Source organism: Pseudorasbora parva, chromosome 7, assembly GCF_024679245.1.
Source record: "Pseudorasbora parva isolate DD20220531a chromosome 7, ASM2467924v1, whole genome shotgun sequence".
NCBI classification, from domain to species: domain Eukaryota; kingdom Metazoa; phylum Chordata; class Actinopteri; order Cypriniformes; family Gobionidae; genus Pseudorasbora; species Pseudorasbora parva.
Window position 1 is genome coordinate 33,851,231 of NC_090178.1, and position 19,933 is coordinate 33,871,163.

Genomic DNA, 19,933 nt, shown 5'->3' on the forward strand with positions numbered 1-19,933 from the left:
ACCTCTAACATCAACAAGGCATTTTTGCCCACAGGACTGCTACATACTGGATGTTTTTTTCCCTTTTTACGCCATTCTTTGTAAACCCTAGAAATGGTTGTGCGTGAAAATCCCAGTAACTGAGCAGATTGTGAAATACTCAGATCGGCCCATCTGGCACCAACAATCATACCACGCTCAAAATTGCTTAAATCACCTTTCTTTCCCATTCTGACATTCAGTTTGGAGTTGAGAAGATTGTCTTGACCAGAACCACACGCTTAAATGGATTGAAGCAACTGCCATATGATTGGTTGATTATATATATATATATATATATATATATATATATATATATATATATATATATGTGTGTGTATGTGTATATATATATATATATATATATATATATATATATATATATATATATATATATATATATATATATATATATATATATATATATACAGAATATTATATACATAGATAGATAGATAAGATCTATATTTACTAAATAGTAAATTTCAGATGTGTTTCATCACCTATCTAATCTTACCGCTCTACAAAGACAGTGATATAGAGTTTCCCAGAGTAGCAGAGAGTCTCAGACGTGGGTAATGTTTCCTCACTGAAGCCCCCGGGCTGGGCAGAACATCTCAACAGCACTCACAACATTGGAAAGAATAAAGTACTTTCAAAAGTGATGGAATTTTTAAATGTGTGTCAAACATAAGTATTAAGTCAATGCTATTTTAGGAAAGGAATTTTGCAGAAACGTATGTATAGCACTGATATCCAGTTACTTAATTTTTTTTTTTTTAACAATATACAAAACCAATAAAAATTTCACTTGCTTTTCATCCATTTATGTTTAGATTTTATTAATTGAACTCAAGAATGAAATAATTAGTTTCTGCAGACACACACACACACACACACACACACCGATCAGGCAGGTGAAGTGAATAACAATGATTATCTCTTCATTACGGCACCTGTTTGTAAGTGGGATATATTAGGCAGAAATTGAACATTTTGTCCTTAAAGTTGATGCGTTAGAAGCAGGGAAAACAGGCAAGCGTAAGGATTTGAGAGACCTCCCCATAATACATCCTGGTGCCATGAGTTCCCCAAGTAAGCGACACACACACACACACACACCAGGCCATCCACGTAAATGTAAACGTGATTCATCAGACCAGGCTACCATCTTCCATTGCTCCGTGGTCCAGTTCTAACGCTCACGTGCCCAGTTAGCCCTTTTTGGGGGTGGACAGGGGTCAGAATTGACCCCCTGACTGGTCTGCGGCTATGCAGCCTCATTTGCATACTTCAATTGAATTTGCCTCAGGTTAACTTCACTTAAGTGTAGAAACATCTCAGAGACAATCCATCAAAATGGGAATGCTCCTGAGCTAAATTTCAAGTGTCCAAATACTTAAGTTTAATATTTTCAAATGATAAAATATGCTTACATGCGGTTTAATTAACAAAATTAAAGCAAAGTTAAAGCAAAAAAAAAAAAAAAAAAAATCAAAATTAAATCCATAAACTTATCCCACAATGGGAAACCCTAAAAGGTTTATAAATGAAGCACCTGACAGATCCCATTATGGCTTTATAACGGAACCGGTTCCTTCAAGTCTGTAGAAGTAAGCTGACATCTTGTGGCCAAAGAAGGTACAACCACTTTTGGGGAGCTGATATTAGTAAGTCATTGAAGAAATTATTCTAAAGGCAAATAAAAATGCAACAACAAAACTGTTCTCTCCAGATTTAATTCCTGCTCAATATGATAAACAAAACAAATTTCTATGTCTCAAATCTACGGTCACAAAATACAGATTACCATACAAAATCTACAAAATGCAACAATTACAAACAATTTGTTTGACAAATAACAATTGTACAGTATAAATTTATACAATACTGCATTCATATTTTTGGCACCTGACCACGATATAATTGTGATACAGAAATGTTACGTCAGATGTTAAAAAAAGAAAGAAAAATGAAATGGAAAAAAAAAACTACATAAAATGCATAAAACTACAGAGCAGTTGACCTGCCACTTTAACGTTTCTTTTTTCAATATTTTTACAAAACAGCAGTTGTTCAGTGAGTAAAATAAAACAAAAACATTCAATTATGTTCATTAACAGTATAGCAGAACCAAATGCACTGTGGTGAGGCATTTGACGTTCACAGGGACATTCAAGAACATTGAACATCAGAAGTAGGAGTGTGGATCTCTGTGGCTTCGGCATGATTACTAAAAGCAGGACAGATGGTGATATGGGAGCTATTAGGAGTTCTGAATAAATGCTTTCCACCTACTGTTGAAATGAACACGGGTATAGTTACCACACGAGTGCAAGGGGGCATTTGAAAAGCAATGGGTCCTATTTCCATTAACACACTTTATTTTGAAGAGTGAGTGTGTAACTCCGAATGATTCAGTATGGCAGATGAATATGTAGAAGCGACAATTACATCTGTTAAAGGGGTGAATGGGTGAAGAGCATGGAGTTAAACTCTCCTACGAGTGAAGGATTTTCATTTCAGATGCAAAAAAAAAAAAAAAGCCATATAAAAACCACTCACCCACAGAAACACTTGAGTGCGTTTAAGGCAATTCAGTAACTTGATGCTTATGTGTACAATCCAAAGTTAAAGACCGGCTGTAAGCGGATAAAAGTGATTCTAAAAATCAAAGTAGCTTTGAATTAATAAAGCTTTAGTTCTTGTTTAATAACAAAAACGCTCTGCAACAATGCAAACGATGCGTCACGACACCTATAACCAGGGTGAGCAAACAGGGCTGTAACTGATATTAACCACAACACATGCATACAAATTACACAAATACTCTCCTGTCCACAAATGCAGATAAACTTGATGTTACATGCTTTCGCTAAAAACGTCAAAACCGATCGCTGCATCCTAAGACGGAACTCTCGAGGACAGTTTTGCATGCGTGTCTGATATTTCAGATTTATATACAGGCCTACAGTTACTAGAGTACAAACATTAGAAAACTGGAAAAAGAGAACGCAGTTTAATTCATGTCATTTGAACAGTAGACTGAACGACTGAAACCAAACTAATCCACGATAAATTGAATGTGCGCTTCCAGCACTAATAAGGCTCTTTAGATTGTAAGCATAATGTGGGGAATCTTCAGTGTACAATTACAAAATCTGCAAGCCTGATTTGTTGGTCCCATGGAATAATAATACTGTGATCTGCCAACAAAAAAGCTGGCCAAACTACGATCTGAGAAACTATAATCTAATCTAAAAGTTATCAAGTCCCCCAATATTCTGATCACTAAGGCTGAGGTGTGATGCCACTGCTGTCACCTGTTTGAACAATGATTCGGGCATCAGATTTATTCATAAAAAATAAAAAAGGATTTAGGAATAAAACATTCTCTTCTACTGGGTGCCTGTATCATTTCCCATCTTAAATTCCTGTCTTGGTCAAGCTTAAACAGCCTCATCTAACACCCAGAGAACATAAGAAAACGATGTATTTAACATGACATGGAAACCTCTTCTAATCAGGAAGTGATTCGAGCTCAGATGAATGCTCTAGTTCCCCTAATTCACTCCATCACAGGCCTCTTGCAGACGCGGTGCGGCTCCCTGCAGAGATAACGCAACCAATAACTCTGTGCACGTGTGTGTGTGTGTGTGTGTGTGTGTGTGTTAATAGATCTGGCCAAGCTCCGTCTGATGAGACCCAGATGCCCTACTCTGGGAAAAAAACCAACCCTCCATCATTTCCCTGCGACTATATCAGAAACGAAATTAAAACCCATAAATAAATAAAAGGTTGAAGCATGAGAGGCTGATCTCAGAACTGTCCTGCACTGCTGGGGTCACACTGTAGCAGACGCACGATGGATGGGTCACTCTTCGCCCCTTTGATGAACTCCTCCAGAGACAGTTTTCCTAGAATAAAACAGGAGAGGACACAGGCTCTTAGAAAATCATATTATTTACAATAGAAAAATGATGGCTAGCTTTCCGATATCCGGCTCATGTTAAAATCTGAATCAACCTGCAAAAAAATGTGGGCAGAGAAAAACGTGTTATGGAAACAATTGAAGCGATTTTGGTGTTCCTATTAAATCTAGTAAACGTCCAGGTCGTCGGGTTAAAAAAGGGCGGGGTGAAGTCACTATTTTGACAGTCAAAACCCCCCCCAAAATGTTACAATATAATTTTTTTTAAATAAAAGTAATGATTTAACACTGTTAAAGGTAATCTATAATTTGAATCTCAAAATCAATACCCATTTTCAAAATGTATATTATAATTTTGTTCATTCATTGGCTTAAAATTACTTAGATTAAAACATTTAAACCAAAATAGTACATTTGAATTATCTGACATAATATGAACATTTTTAATATAGGACCATCCCTAAAAGTACCATGTGCATCATCGGTCAGCAGGTGGCACTGCTGTCTCCCTGCACTCAAAAGTGAGAGGTGGCGAAGGAATGCTAAGAAACAAAGGACCCTTACAGACACTGGCTGCGTCCGAAACCTGGAAAATGCTGCCTTTGGAGGACACATTTGAAGGCAGGAAGGCATCAATACACATCCAAATCTAATGTTTGCTTCACTTCCTGTCTCCTGAGATACCTTCATCTGATCGATTTTTGAAGGCAGCATAGATGTATCCTTCGCTGCCTTTGATATCCCACAATCCTGTGCTTTCCATTCAGTGACAGTTGAGATGGGAAAATAAGATGGCTTGTAAGGCAGCATTTTGTGCATCAAGGCACCTCACAAAACTGATTTCTGACAGACTTCTAAGGCAGTGTAACAGTTTATGGCAACCAGCAGCCATATCACCCTGTAGCCCAAGACTGGTTTCCCACTGAAGCTAAGCAGGGCTGAGCCTGGCCAGTACCTGGATGGGAGACCAAATGGGAAAACCAGGTAGCTGCTAGTGGAGGTGTTAGTAAGGCCAGCAGGGGGTGCTCACCCTGTGGTCTGTGTGGGTCCTAACACCCCAGTATAGTCATGGGGACACTATACTGTCAAAGAGCACCGTCCTTTGGATGAGACGTTAAACCGAGGTCCTGACTCTCTGTGGTCGTTAAAAATCCCAGGATGTCCTTCGATAATAGAGTAGGGGTGTAACCCCGGCATCCTGGCCAAATTTGCCCATTGGCCTCTGTCCTTCATGGGCTCCTAATCATCCCCATATTCTGATTGGCTTCATCACTCGGTCTTCTCTCCACCAATCAGCTGGTGTGTGGTGAGCGTTCTGGCGCAATATGGCTGCTGTTGCATCATCCAGGTGGGTGCTGCACATTGGTGGTGGCTGAGGAGATTCCCCCTTCTATGTAAAGCGCTTTGAGTGCCTAGAAAAGCGCTATATAAATGTAATGAATTATTATTATTATTAATGATCGACAGCAATATGGAGAGCTTTGGTAAATAAACACATTTAATTACTACATTAGTCATTTCTCGCTAAAAATTACATCATAAGTGGAAAATATTGGTTAAAAACATACATTTACACACAAACTAACAAGCAAACGCAACTTTCGGATGCCATCTTATTTTCCCCATGTCAACTGTCACTGAATGGAAAGCACAGGATTGTGGGATAGCAAAGGCAGCGAAGGATACATCTATGCTGCCTTAAAAAAACCATCAGATGAAGGTATCTCAGGAGACAGGAAGTGAAGCAAACATTAGATTCAGACATTGCTTGACGCCTTGCTGTCATGTGTCCTCCGAAGGCAACATTTTCCAGGTTTCGGACGCAGCCACTGTTACCCCATTGACGAGTGATGAACAGGTCAACTCAGACGCGTGTGATAACATTAGTATTTATTGCTCGTGTCATGTAGTTCATGCATGGACTGCACGGTTGATGGGTAGAAACCATGTTCTTTTGTAGCTGTGTTTTTATGTTCTTCAATTTCTTTACTGTATCGGTCCAAGTGAAAAAATGTTTGTTGCTTCCGCAGACAACTGCCCAAAGATACACCAGTGTACATATAGTCTGCATCCCATGTGACTCTGGTCACGAGAGAGCAGGAAACGCAAGTTTATCTGAATATAGAATCAGACCACTTTCCACTCGGTTTGATTTTTGATAAACATAGACTGTCCGAAGCCTCGTTTAACAGCTAATGCTCTTCAAATCACTCAATCGGAGAGCTTTTTAAGGCATGATCTATTTAAATACGTTGTGTTTGAGAGTGCACAAACAAAGCACACAGGCCTTTATTAACCCCGGAGCCGTGTGGAGCAATTATATGATGGAAAGATAAACTTTTATTGACTTCATAAACAAGATAATTCACTGCCATTATAAACCTTGGAAGAGCGAGGACTTTTTTAAATATAACTGTATTCCTCCAAAACGAAGAACGTCATATACACCTAGGATGACTTGAGGGTGAGTAAATCATGTTCTAATTTTAATTTTTGGGTAATTAACCCTTTAATAACTAAAAATTAGATCAATGATTACAACCCCCAAAGACCACCATGTACTGTCATTTTTTATATACCACTGGCAAATCAGTTTCAGGACAAAGTGGGAAAAAGGGCTTACCATCCCTGTTGGTGTCCATTTGTCTGAAGATCTTCTCTGTTCTCTTCTCAGGTGTGGACTCATCCTCAGGCATCTTCATCACTGATGACACCATCTTATAAATCGCCTGTGGGAGACAACATCAAAAATAATAATCACATAAAATACAGTAATCTCAAGAATAAATGTTACTCAAACAAACATGCATTATCATACCCCAAGTGTGCAAAATGTGAAATTCGACACCACAATAAGTCTAGCAGAATCACTAATAACTATCCTAACACAATGTTACTCCCCTCTAATAGCTCCTGTTCAAATCAGCACTTGATAGACGTTACTATCCAAAGCATAAGAGAACATGACCTAGTGCACTAACAGTACCGACTACACACACAGAGACGAGGCAGAGAATACCAGCACTGACTGACTGCAGCGAACACAGAGAATACAGATCACTAATGTGACATGCATAAGATCAGGTAGAAACATGTCCAGTATGATGATCTTCAGGAAAGCTACAGATATTTGAAATTTTCAAGTATAATATAATTGTATAGAACTTCTCAAAATAAATCCTGCTCCAAAGTAGGAAGAATAAGAAAAAGAACTTTGCAAATCCCATTAGCCTCAAACATGTTAAATCCATACATTTTATTGTTGTAAAGTTGGTTTTTGAACACAAGGACTAGTTTATTTGAAGAATATACAGTAAAGCACATCCCTACAACCATCACTATAACATCATCTTGTGTCTTCTCATCTTTTGTATTTTCTGTACAATCCTACCTAAAACTATAGCAAGGTTTCCATCCAAGGAAATGCCAAATATCGATCATTTTTTACAAATGTCGACTATCTTTTTACATTTAACTTTAGTGTATAAATTCCATGTCGATACTTCAAATGTCAAGAAAAATTAGTTTGGAAACACTGTTGAGAAAAAGGGCTTTAATGCAAATAAAAGAGGTGTCACATGATAGAATTAGCCTATGCAGCACCGTTTCCCAGTAGTTTGCATTAAATATTTATATTATTAAATTGCATATTACATTATTTTACTACTATTGATGATTTACATCAAACATAATTCTTATTTTTGTAATTTTGTCTGTTTTTAACAATATACAAGCAATATTCAGAAATGAGTGCAGTTAGCTATTATTTTTCTGATTAACTTTTATTAGTTAAATCAGAAAAATAATAGCTAACTGCATTTCTGAATATTGCTTGTATTGATCTAAATATTCTTTATAACAAAGTACAAAAAATACTTGATAATTAAAATCATTTTATGTATAAAATGTAATACTATATAATGAAGTTTTAAATATAGCGCCTTAAACATTGCAGCGTGTCAAAAATAAAAATGGGGTGTCTGTCAAACTAAGCTGTTCAAACAACATGACATTTCTTTATCTCAATAAATAAAATGAATGCCATAAAACCAATGATTTCATTTAGATCTGGCTACATGACAAATTAAAAATCTCAAACGTGACACTTGTTAATAAAATTATTTTATAAAAACAATATATTATCAAACAAAGTAAAGTGGGTTGGGAAAATAAAGTGGGTTGAATCCAAAAAAACATGCAGTGATTTGATGTTTTTGATTGATCTGATATTATTAAACTAGAGCAAATAATTTTTTTTGGTTTGAATGATCTGAATACATGCATTCTCAGACACATCACGTTAAAGATTGTTGCTATATGACCAAACATTTTACTGTACCAATCTTTAAGGATCCTAAAATTTTGTATACAAGACAAATGAGTTGCGCTGTGTCCAAACCCATGGGCGTCATCACAAAGGCAGTGACGTGTAGTCCTGTAAGACAAGCTGTCCCACTTCACCGTGATCTTCTGATTAATATTTCCCTTATATAGTAATAGCATAATTATATACAAAATTATCTATGCAAACGACTCAAGGGCAGGTTTTTTAAGTGATACTGAGGCAATAACAGACTTTTTCTGGATTTTTGGGGGCAGATTGGAGCTTTAGCTTTAATTTCTACATTTCCATAACTGTTTATTTCACACCAACATAATTAATTGTTCTGCATCTGCGAGAGTGTGGGCGGGCTTTTGATATCGCAGCTGTACTTCCTGCTCTACTTCCTGCGCTCTACTGCGCAACTCCGGTCCCGAAATCGCTACTGTGTAAGACTCGGTCCCAAGATGTCAGCGCCGTGCAGGCCGCCTGAAAGCTTCAAATCTGGCAAGCAGAAACGGATGACGTTGAGGCGTCCATATTTTTTTATGGGCTATGGACAACACACACAGCCGAGCACACACACATACACAGCCGCGCACACAACCGCTAAAAATAGATCACATACACACGAATGCTTGCCTTGCATTAGGATCAAAATTGAGCAGTCACTTAAGCACGTACGTTAACCATTATAGACATATTCAAATTATAGTCCATATACAGCGCAGGATCAATAATTCAAACCCTAATAGCTTATATTATAAACAGATTTCCTCAAATAATAGTTAGTCCACAGTCAACTTAAGTCAGCACGTTAAGGTATTGTTGTCCGTTACCACGGCAACTACTCATGTCCAGGAATTAACCATAGACTGTAAAAAAAATTATGAACGCGTTTCTCATGTATGAAAAGTAAAATGCACACATGACGAGCGGCAAAACCGCAAGAAAAGCTTGTCGTGTACTGAAAATTGCTAAAAAATTCATCCAATATCCTTTTTATGTTTTAGTATAAATATATCAAAACATCCATAAAATACTTCTCAGATAAATTTTTTTAGAATAAAGTTGCATCAAAGTTGTATTTAAAGTTGCATCCTTTATTAGGGATGCGCGATATACCGGTACTGGAAAAATACCGGTATATATTTTATTTAAAACGGTACGATATCATGATTTGGCACATTTCGGTATATGCTGCTTTTCCGAAGTTCACCGCTAGATGGCAGCGATCTACCCAAACTGACCCGAAACAACCGGCAAATGTGACAACAACATAGACGGACAAAATGGATAAAGCAGTTGAATCTCACTCAAGATGCCCAAAACGAATTAATAAAGAGAGGAGTAGAAGTGACATTTGTAATGACTTTGCTTATAAAACTGATGAAGAACCATCAAACCTAGCCAAGAAGCATCTGTCACTATCCTGACTTTAAGACTTCTGAAGAGATCGACAGGTCAGTGAATCATTCAAACCATCTCATTTAGACATTTATTTTCTTTTAACACTGATCAACGCACACACATAGCCTAACATAAGATCGAATATCACAATCTCCAGCGTTTGTTTCAACCAATGACATTTAGATCTCATTATATTTGCACGCGTACTATCGCACTATTTACATTCGCGTTAGACACCGCTGACTGTGTTTATGTGAATACTCACTAAAGACGGACATTTGTACATAATTCTGTGTATTTAACTGTTTAAGGAAACTTAATGTGTAATGTGCGAGCGTGACTAAGTGACGGGTGTGTGTGTGTGTGTGTGTGTGTGTGTGTCGTATGAGCTCATATCTCCTGTAACTTACGAAATGCTATAAAATCTCTTGCGTGTTCAAATGATTTCCGTTCATCATCCCGAGAAGAGCGTGAAATGTTGAATCGGATTATGCAGATTGCTTTAGTGTAGTGCGATGTCTTTTGAAACCAGAAGCAATTTGCTAATTTTGAGAGATTTTTGCTGAAATTATTTCTCACAAGAAAGTTTTCAAATGACTGATTTGATGTGATAAGCTTTGCTAATTAATTTACTAATAAACATTTGTGGTAATTTCCCACTTTATAAACTCAAAACTTGCATAATTGTTCTCATTCGCGTGCAATATACCCGCGCTAATATCAGACCTTGTGGTATCGATTTAATATCGGTACTTCGGTATTAGATTGTGGTACCGTACCGAAGCCAAAATTGTGGTATCGAGCCATCCCTATCCTTTATACACAACAAAACAGAAATATTGTAACATTTTTGCACATTTTAAGTAATATGAAATGTGTCAACTAGACCTTTAATGTTATTTTAATAGCATTTGTGGGTGTAACTTTTTCTTTTTTCCCCCCAGTTAGACGTCATGGTACATCCAACTTGGTTTGGTTTCAACAGGACCTCAAGATCTGGGGCCGTATTCACAAAACATTTTAAGGCTAAAAGTAGCTCTTAACTTGCCAATTTAGTCAGTCTTAGTTTTAGGACTCATTTTCCAAAAAAGAGTATTTCACAAAGCCTTTTAGCACTAAAACTAGCTCCTAAATCTGTGAAACGCTAGGAGTAGTCAAGAGGACTCCTAAGTTGCTTTCATAATCAAGTCCAATCAGTATAATCTAACACAGCTGGACTCAAATACAGGTGTACAACCATCTCAAGGATGATCAGAAGAAATGGACAGCACCTGAGTTAAATATATGAGTGTCACAGAAAAGTGTTAGGACCATGTGATATTTCAGTTTTTCTTTTTGAATAAATGTGCAAAAATGTCAACAATTCTGGGGTTTTCTGTTAATATGGGTGGGGTGCTGTGTGTACATTAACTTGAGCAATAACTTGCTAAATGTGCTCTTTGCATCAAGAAAGCCAAGATAAATCAGGCCAGTTTCAATTACAGCAAACATTACCCTGTGAAGGAGTGCACTTTGATGAAAGCTTGTCTATCAAAGACAGAAATAAGACTTGGGCTTTCTTTACAATATGGAGCTTTCTGACAGACTAACACCACAGCTATCCTTGCTGCTAACGCACTACATTCTGCAAGTGAGAAACAACAACATATGCGATGTGAAAATTGGGTATAACAGGACTCGGTTGGGTTCTCTTTTGTGTCTCCTTAAGCGATATCTGATTCTATTTCAGACTAAGCAGTTATGCTGATGATGAGAAAAGCATTTAGGTGTGCCAACAAGGTAAAATCTTAAAAGCTTTAGGTAGCCTGACATACCTGCACAATCTCAAGCATCTCTGACTTGCTGATGTATCCGTTTCCATCCAAATCATACATGCTAAACGCCCACTTCAGCTTTTGTTCCAGCTTCCCTCGTGATGTGACGCTCAATGCTATTATGAACTCCCGGAAGTCAATTGTGCCGTCCCCATTCGCATCAAAAGTACGGAACACGTGCTCTGCAAACTTTGAGGCGTCTCCATAAGGGAAGAAGTTTCCGTAGATTTTCTTAAATTCCTCCATGGAGAGGTTGCCACTGGGACAGTCCCGTAGAAAGCCTTTGTACCATTCCTGGATCTCATGCTCCGTAAAGTCTGTGCTCTCCAGCAGGTCCTGCATCACCTCGGGACGGAGCTTGCTGTTCTGCTTCCCCATTTTTTCGTTTCACGAGACCGCGCTGGCGAAAGAAAGGGAAGAGAGAAAATGAGCATAGATGGAAAACTCTATAGATTCAAATCTACATAGTGGTATATTGTGGCACCCTATTCTGCCATAATCCCTTATGTAAAATGCCCGTCATCCCAATTTATTTGTGGCAAAGCACAGTTAAGAATGCCGCCTATTTTTAATAAGTGTGATCATCCACATTTCACAATCCACAGTTCATACAGTACCCTAACACCAGGGCTCTGAACTTTTCAAGGAACAAAAAACCGAAACAAACTAAATTAACACAAAAAACAAAAATGAAATGAAATGATGTTTAATTCAAAATTAGAATTTTGAATTAATTGAATAAATTTTTTAAATTTTTACTGAATAAATTAAATTACCATTAAATGGTTAATAACGTTATTTTATCGTTCCGTTTAATTTAATTTGACAGTCAACCAATCTTGAATTCAAATAGCATGGCCTATGCAAATGTGACGTATCCAACATGAGGGAAATGCCTGCGTTCAGTTGTCAAGTCATCATAGATGAGTTGCAAAAGAGGATTTTTCAGAGGATATGTTACCAACCGTTCAAGAATTACGACGTGCAAGTTTCATTATATTAACATTTGACCAAAATTAAGCCCAATGGGGTTACAAGGTTTTTCACCTGTGAATGTCAGAGATTTGCATTTTGTCAGTTATTAGAATGGCCACATCTGAAGCACTAAGTGCATTGCATTACAATCAAATTACAGGTTACAAAGTTGCTTCCTTCTTCAGTTTTCCTTGTCATATAATAGCCTTGGCAAAGGTCCTGTGTTATAAAAAGTGATGAAGTGCTATACACAGGGTGTATTGGCAAAAAAAAGGTCAATTTTTCTAGTGACATTAGAACATTCAGCAGTAGAAATACTCATTGACCAAAAAAACCACTCAATGACCTGCAGCGGTAAAATCACTGGATGTGTGAGTGGCGCATAAGCCAAATATATTTCAATGCTTTTTGGTATTGAAATCGCTTTTGAATGAACAATAACGCATACTCTGCGTATAGAGAGCGGCAGTACTAACCACACATTTATTTTTAATAAGATATTTGTCAAATGACACTCAGGATCTGTTGCACACTAAATCCATCTTAAAAGGTTACTTCAGCGATTAGCATATGGCTTTGAATCAGTAGAAACCCTGCCTAGAGTATATTCAAATAATTGTGCTTTCCCCTCTCATAACCCCCTGAGACAAGAGATTTATGCATTTTATTTCTGGAAAAATTCCTCCTATGACGCAAATTGACGATATTTGCATTATAGGAGGAATGTTTGGCCAAAGGCTAAAGACTACAGCCAGCAGAGGGAGCCATTTCCGCATGTTTTGAACCCGCGCATGGGCGATGGAGATTACACTCAGAGCTCAGCTCGCAGCTGCAGGCACTCATTTAACGGAGCTATGGTGAGCAATGTAAGTCTTTTAACTTCTCAAATTAATTTCTATGAAAGTTAAGCTTGCAAAAGCATGAACTGAAACGCGCCAGACTGAGCTCACGTTGTGAATGTATGCCGCGAGTGTAGTCGCGATTACCTCAGCTCTCATCACAAGAGCTCATCAGCTCATTTATCTGACTCCTGCAGTTAGTGCTCAGTGCTGTGATACTCACGTGGTGACTCACTCATTATAGTAACAGACACGTTCTGTTTTTAATTGTAGTGTCTTCTCCAACTCAGTCACAGAAATACAGTAGGTGGCTTTGGGAATGGCCTCACAGGGCAGCGAAGCATTCTGGGAATTGTAGTCTTTCATCCCCATGTGACAAAAATACATTTTGTCTTTTCTCAGTCTAGAAGGCACCAAAATCAAAAAATTTTTTATCATTTCTGCTACATTGAGGAACCAGTTTAAATACAGATTCATCTTCCCAGCGCTTAAGTACCCCTTTTAGGCTCAACATAGTCCTCTCAGTCATCTCTCCCAACCATCTTCACATAAGTGAAATCTGATGAACTGTGTAACTGACTTCCGCAGCAAGCCTAACAAACATCCCTTTAGGGCCTCCGTAGAATGCGTTTTTCATTTTCTGTGCCATTCCGCTCATTGTAAATCGTCATTGTAAAAGCGCTATATAAATATAGTTGATTGATTGATTCCAAATTCAGATTTAGGCTTTAGGCAATTGTGGTTATGATGTGCACAGAATAAAGAGGAAGCGAAAGTGGATAATATGGATGCGGTCATAGCTAGGGAAAAAGAGGCCAACTTGGCATGCAAATTTTGCAAGTGGAGCTTTAGGGAAGTAGTTTTAAGTTTTAGCACCATGTCGCATTGTTCAATGTCATTTCATGTTGCATTTTTATTGGCTAGTCAGTAGACGTAGGTTATAGCAGCGTACACACTATGAGATGATCATCCTAAAATTCTGACACTGTTAGAAAATTAAATTGCAGCCTATCTTTAGTCACAAGACTATGATAACAGCAACAGCTGTCTTTAAACTTTTCTAGCCAACCACAGAAATCGCCACGATTGGTCATCTTTCATCTGAGACAGCCTAAAATGGTACAATGTGCACCGGATATAAAATAGTGTCTCAACCCTGGTCCTGGACAAAATCATGAAAGTCTACCCTTTCTGACACGGTTTCTTCAGGGGCAGGGCTGACAAACAGTATGACAATATTAGCAGTAATTCAACATTGCAGTGCTTCTTGACAATAAAAAAACCTTACAAAACATTAAGACCAATTTACACACAACAACAGGAGATTCACAAAACAAACCTATAAAGCCATACACAAATCCTCTGCTCAGTAATCAATTTTGCATAGCAGCTGCATCATCATCTAAAGATTGTGTTGTGTGGCTCAATAACAATACCAGAAAACATATTACATACTCCTAGGAATACAACAAGACACCTTTTATCATGCAAACATAGATCCCTAGAGATGTTCCCATTCTGCAGAATGAGAATATCCACAAAAATCTGTTTAAAACAAACAAACAAATACACACCACTAGGACACTTTCCTCTGTGCTCAAACTGCTTCTAAAGGCTCGATGTTGAGATCTTGTCATTTGGGAGACAAATTATAATAATACATAAGACTTCCACCTCCATATCTCAAAATACTTGAGGTTTTTCCCCTTTTTTAGTGTCAGACAAATGAGAAAGAACATAAATAAAAAAAACAAAAACAGTTTGATAAATCTAAAAAGGACAAAACATATCTAGACATATGTGTCTAGCAGTCAATAAAAATGGCAAAACAAAACTGAAAAATGTGTCCAAGAGACAGGTCATTCACAGTCCCCAGCTGTAGAGACTCTGTTCAGGCCGGAAGGTCTGGAGAGCCTCAGCTGTTACGTGACTTCTGATGCGTCTACTACAGTATATGCAGGAAGTGTCTCCCGTTTCTCATTTGGGTCATGGATCTTTTGGACTAATCGGACAACTGTTTTAATAACGTTCTAGGCAGATGCACACACACACACACACACACACACAATATAAAATACGCAACGTAAAATGTAAATTAATTCAGCCTAAATGAGCTGAATGAATCGTGCACTAGAACTGAGGGGTGAAGGTTAGGGCAGAAGAGGAGATGGTACTCACCGTTTGATTAGAACTGGAGTGTAGCTCTTCAAACTAAAGAACACTTGTTGATCTGAAACTGCTTTTCTGAATGACCCACACAAGTACTACACTACACCCTGTCTTAACGTGTGGTATAACGTAGGGAAAAACCTTACTGCTGCAGTGCTTTCATAAAACTAAAACTAAAATAAAAAAAATAAACACCTGACAAAAAACCCCCAAATGTTGTAGCAATTTCATCATGAAACGGGTGCAGTGTAAAAAAGGGCCACATTCACACTGGGCTTTGATTCTGGGAAACAAATGGCATCAAATTGACAGACAGCCTCCTATATGAATGCAAGACTGAGCATTTGAAGTTCTCCGAAATTTATAACCAAATTTTTTGCACAAGCTTATTTTGTCCACTAGATCTGAAAAGCCCATATATTTACCAACCCATAGACCCCATAGTGTAACACCAAGTGTAAATGGGAATGTGTCTCCCTTGTCTACTGTGATCAGATTGACCAAGATGCATCTTAATAGCAGGTGTAAATAGGTCCTAAGACTCTCTATGCCAATTTCAGATAAATACATTTTTGAAAAACTATTCTGAACATAAATTTCAAGTATGAATTTAAAAGGATTTGGGATACAATGCCAACATATATGGATCACACACATGGTTCACACTTGGCAGGTTTAATTGGATTTATATAAACTCTGGTGGGATTGTTCTGTTAGTGCAATTAATTTGAATAAGTGTGAACGCTGCCATCCGAACCTTACTATGCAATCAATCAAGTCGATAGAGATCTTTTTAGAAGGTCCTTGTGCACTTCCAAACAAACTCTGGTGTGGTGTGACTGGTCTTTGGTCTGTCACATTTCGTATTTCAATGATCTGTTGTATCCTTATTTTTGTCCTTTAGGTTTAGTGTTAAAAGTGTGAGTGAGTGTAAATGCCAAGCGAACCAGGTCTAAAATGTATAATTTTCTATATGACCGTAACAATGCTACTGACAACATTGACTTTGTACAAAATGTGACTTAAAGCTGCAGTCCGTAACTTGTTGTGGTTAAAAATGATCCCAAATCAATTTGAGCAAGTACACAATCCAGTATCTCCTTAACTTAGCCCGATTCACAACAGTAAGCTTGTAGTAATGTGTTATAATTAGAGTGGTATGGTGGATTTCCAGCAGGAAGTTCAAGCATATGTATACGTCACATCTGTATACATAAAGGAGGAGTCCGGCTAGTAGTAGTATCACATGTGAGGATGCTGCAGGTGGCGGATCATTTATAGTCTCTCACAGCAGCTGGAGTAATTCAACTTATTCTGATGGCGAATTGTAATCCTGAAAGGCCCAGGCAAAACTTACAAACTGCAGCTTTAAGAAAACATAAATCTATAAAATATGTAGATTGTGTTTTAGAGATACAGAAACTCTTAATTCTGTTTAGTTTGTAAATCAAGTAAATGAAGACAGTACATGATATAAACATTATTGCTATTTCCCTTTTGAACATTAATTAGACAAAGTTTGAAAGGAAACGACTTAGAATTTTGTTTATATTTTACGCGTCTGCTGTGATTCGGGTCGCCAATGTCACGTGATTTCAGCAGTTCGGTTCGCGTCAAACTGCCAAACTGCTGAAATCACGTGACATTGGTGACCCGAATCATTGATCAATTCACTGATTCATGAACCGTTTGATTCTTTTTTGGAGGCACATGGAGGAGAAGACAATGCTGAATAAAATCGTAGTTTTTGATATTTTTGGACCAAAATGTATTTTCGATGCTTCAAGAGACTCTAATCAACCAACTGATGTCACATATGGACTACTTTGATGATGTTTTTAATACCTTTTTGGACATGGACAGTAAAGTGGGCATTGACTGCATTATGTTCTGGGACTAATATATCAAATATCTTAAACTGTGTTCTGAAGATGACGGAGGTCTTATGGGTGTGGAACGACATGTGAGTCATTAATGACATCAATTTCATTTTTGGGTGAACTAACCCTTTAACGGAATGATGCCGAAAACGTATTTTAAAATATATTAAAATAGAAAACAGTTATTTTATATTGTAATTTCACAATATTACTGTTTTTACTTTATTTGTGTCTAACCTGGGTGAACAAAAGAGGCCTCTTAAAAAAAAAAAAAATGTTGCCAACCCCAAACTGTACAGATGACAAATGGCAATATTATTGTTTGCATATTTTAATTATATTGATATATGATATCAATGTCACAATATTCAGTAACTCATTAAACTAGAAATTAAGGTTTGGTACCAACGTTTTCCCCCCCGAACAAAAGATGCTTTGTAAAATATATCATTAACCCCTTAAGGCAAAACCCAGACACACCTTTTTTGTTTGACTAATAATATTTGAACTTCATGCTATTTCAACATTGAACAAAGAACAAGATTAAAAGCAAAAGGAAAGACTGAAACCACAGGAGGATAGAATCAGAACAACCAATTTGTTCTTTAACTACATATAAAAGCAGACAGGAACTGAATCCCCTATTGAATCACTGTGTGTCTGCCCAGGAACCTGGCCATTCAGTCTAATGATAGAGGCCATTAGCATTAAACACAGAACAACAGTTACATGAGAGAGTTCAGAACATGGAGTCCAAACAAGAAGCCCTTGAGTTGAGTTGAAGACTGAAACGGTCGATCCAAGTGAATATTTATAGTGCCATTCATGTTTAAACTATATTTAACAGCAAACTGATAAGAAAAGCAGATGCGGAGGTCACACTGCATTAGCTATGAGCTACATGTCACAACGTTCTTATAGATTTAATATGTCTTGTGCTAGAAAATAGTTTTCAGCTAAGAGGTGTCATGGCTGACAGGCATTTATTAAGTATCCAGCATTAATCCTCCTGATTAAACTGAACATCAAATTTAAACAAAGAGGACGGACTGGGGCTTAATTACAACGCAGTTAGCAATGCTGTCATCATGTACAATAATGAATCTCTGTGACCTCTTGCCATGTTGCTATGGAAACAGACACTCCATGCAGCATTGGTTAGCAGAGAGAAAACAATAAAATCAATGAGACTACAGATGTTTGCGGATCACTGCTGCTCCAAACGGATTTCCTTAGAAAATTGGGATTTCAGCCATTTGGAGACAAGAAACTAATGTTACAATGGTAGTTTTGCACAGGAAAACTATTGAATTTCTGACCTTTCCTGTCTATAGTGTGGTTTGTTTGTGATCCAGTGCAAGCAAACAATCTTCAAATCATTAGCCAAGAATATTTGGGGAAAACCCTTAGATAACTCCTCAACCTAGCATCTTAGCTTACAAGTGTGTTAGGATTTGGCATTTAGGAAAATATCTGACACCAGTATTTCAATGTTAACTAAAACTATTACCAATAGTTTTTGGTAATTGAAATAAAGGTGTAATAAAATAAACTGTAGACAAAGAAATGCTGAAATCTGTACTAAAATTACTAACATATTTAGAAAATAAATAAATGAATACTTTCCCCGCCATTGCCAGAAATTTCTGGCTTTCCATGCTTTCACTATTATATGGTAGATGGTGCTATTACACATCTTCTGAAAGAGTGCCAAATCTTCAGATCAAAAGATATGTTAAAAAGCAGCAGAAACAAGTAATGTATGTGACTTAAGGGCAAAAATTGTCCAGATACAGTTTACAGGTCCATTTACAACCCTGGAAATTGTCTCTAGGATGTAATGCTCTGTTTTTGCCTTATTTGGAAGAGTCATGAATATTAATGTTTAGCTCTGCTCTGATTGGCTTATTTCAGCAGCTAACACAAGGTCAGTTGTTCAGCGAAGCGGCTCGTGAGTCCTGACAGAACAGACAGACACCAAGCAGAAAATCTCAAATGGAGATGGCTAAAATGTTAGCTAGAAGGATTGAGTGAACGCTCTGTAGCTGTTAACTAAACTAACGTAGTATGACATGCGTATCTACGGTTGTATTTTATAATACAAAATAATAAGGAATATAGGTAGAATTATCCCTTTCTTCAGTTTTAGACGGCGAGCGAAGCTTGCTTGATATTGTTCAGGTTAGAAATACTGTCCGCTGTGAAATGGGCCGAGCAAACGAACGATTTAGAATTAAATTGTTACGGTGTCCGATTATAATAAACATCAACCATGACTGTTGACATTCTGTGGAAGGGTAGAAAAGTCCTCACGTCCCCTGCACAGCCTGGATCATGACATTTGTGTCCATGATCTGCCGTTTTGTCTATCCTCGCGTGATGCTTGTTTACCTGCTAAACTGATGATTCGACTACAGTTCCGCCTGACAATGAACATGGGTTGGCATATTCAAATGTTGGAGGCATACATATTAATGATCCCTGCGATTCTGTCACAGTTGGGGTTATGTTGAGATTCGCCAGTTTTTTGTGGTGTTTTTCATGCAAAAGATTTACATATGCAGGAGGAGGCAATG

General features: G+C 37.5%; 1 protein-coding gene across 3 annotated transcripts in view; it reads right to left on the reverse strand.

Annotated features, from left to right (window-relative positions):
* Nucleotides 1-1,741: 1,741 nt before the first annotated feature.
* ncalda (neurocalcin delta a) overlaps nucleotides 1,742-19,933 on the reverse strand; it is an 80,229-nt gene continuing 62,037 nt past the window's right edge. For all 3 annotated transcript variants that reach the window (XM_067449170.1, XM_067449172.1, XM_067449171.1), the window contains 3 exons: nucleotides 11,495-11,894; nucleotides 6,573-6,678; nucleotides 1,742-3,935 (listed from right to left, as the gene is read on the reverse strand). In XM_067449170.1, coding sequence (XP_067305271.1) covers nucleotides 3,838-3,935; nucleotides 6,573-6,678; nucleotides 11,495-11,872 — 582 coding nt within the window. In that variant the 5' untranslated portion in view covers nucleotides 11,873-11,894 and the 3' untranslated portion in view covers nucleotides 1,742-3,837. The remainder of the gene's footprint in view (nucleotides 3,936-6,572; nucleotides 6,679-11,494; nucleotides 11,895-19,933) is intronic.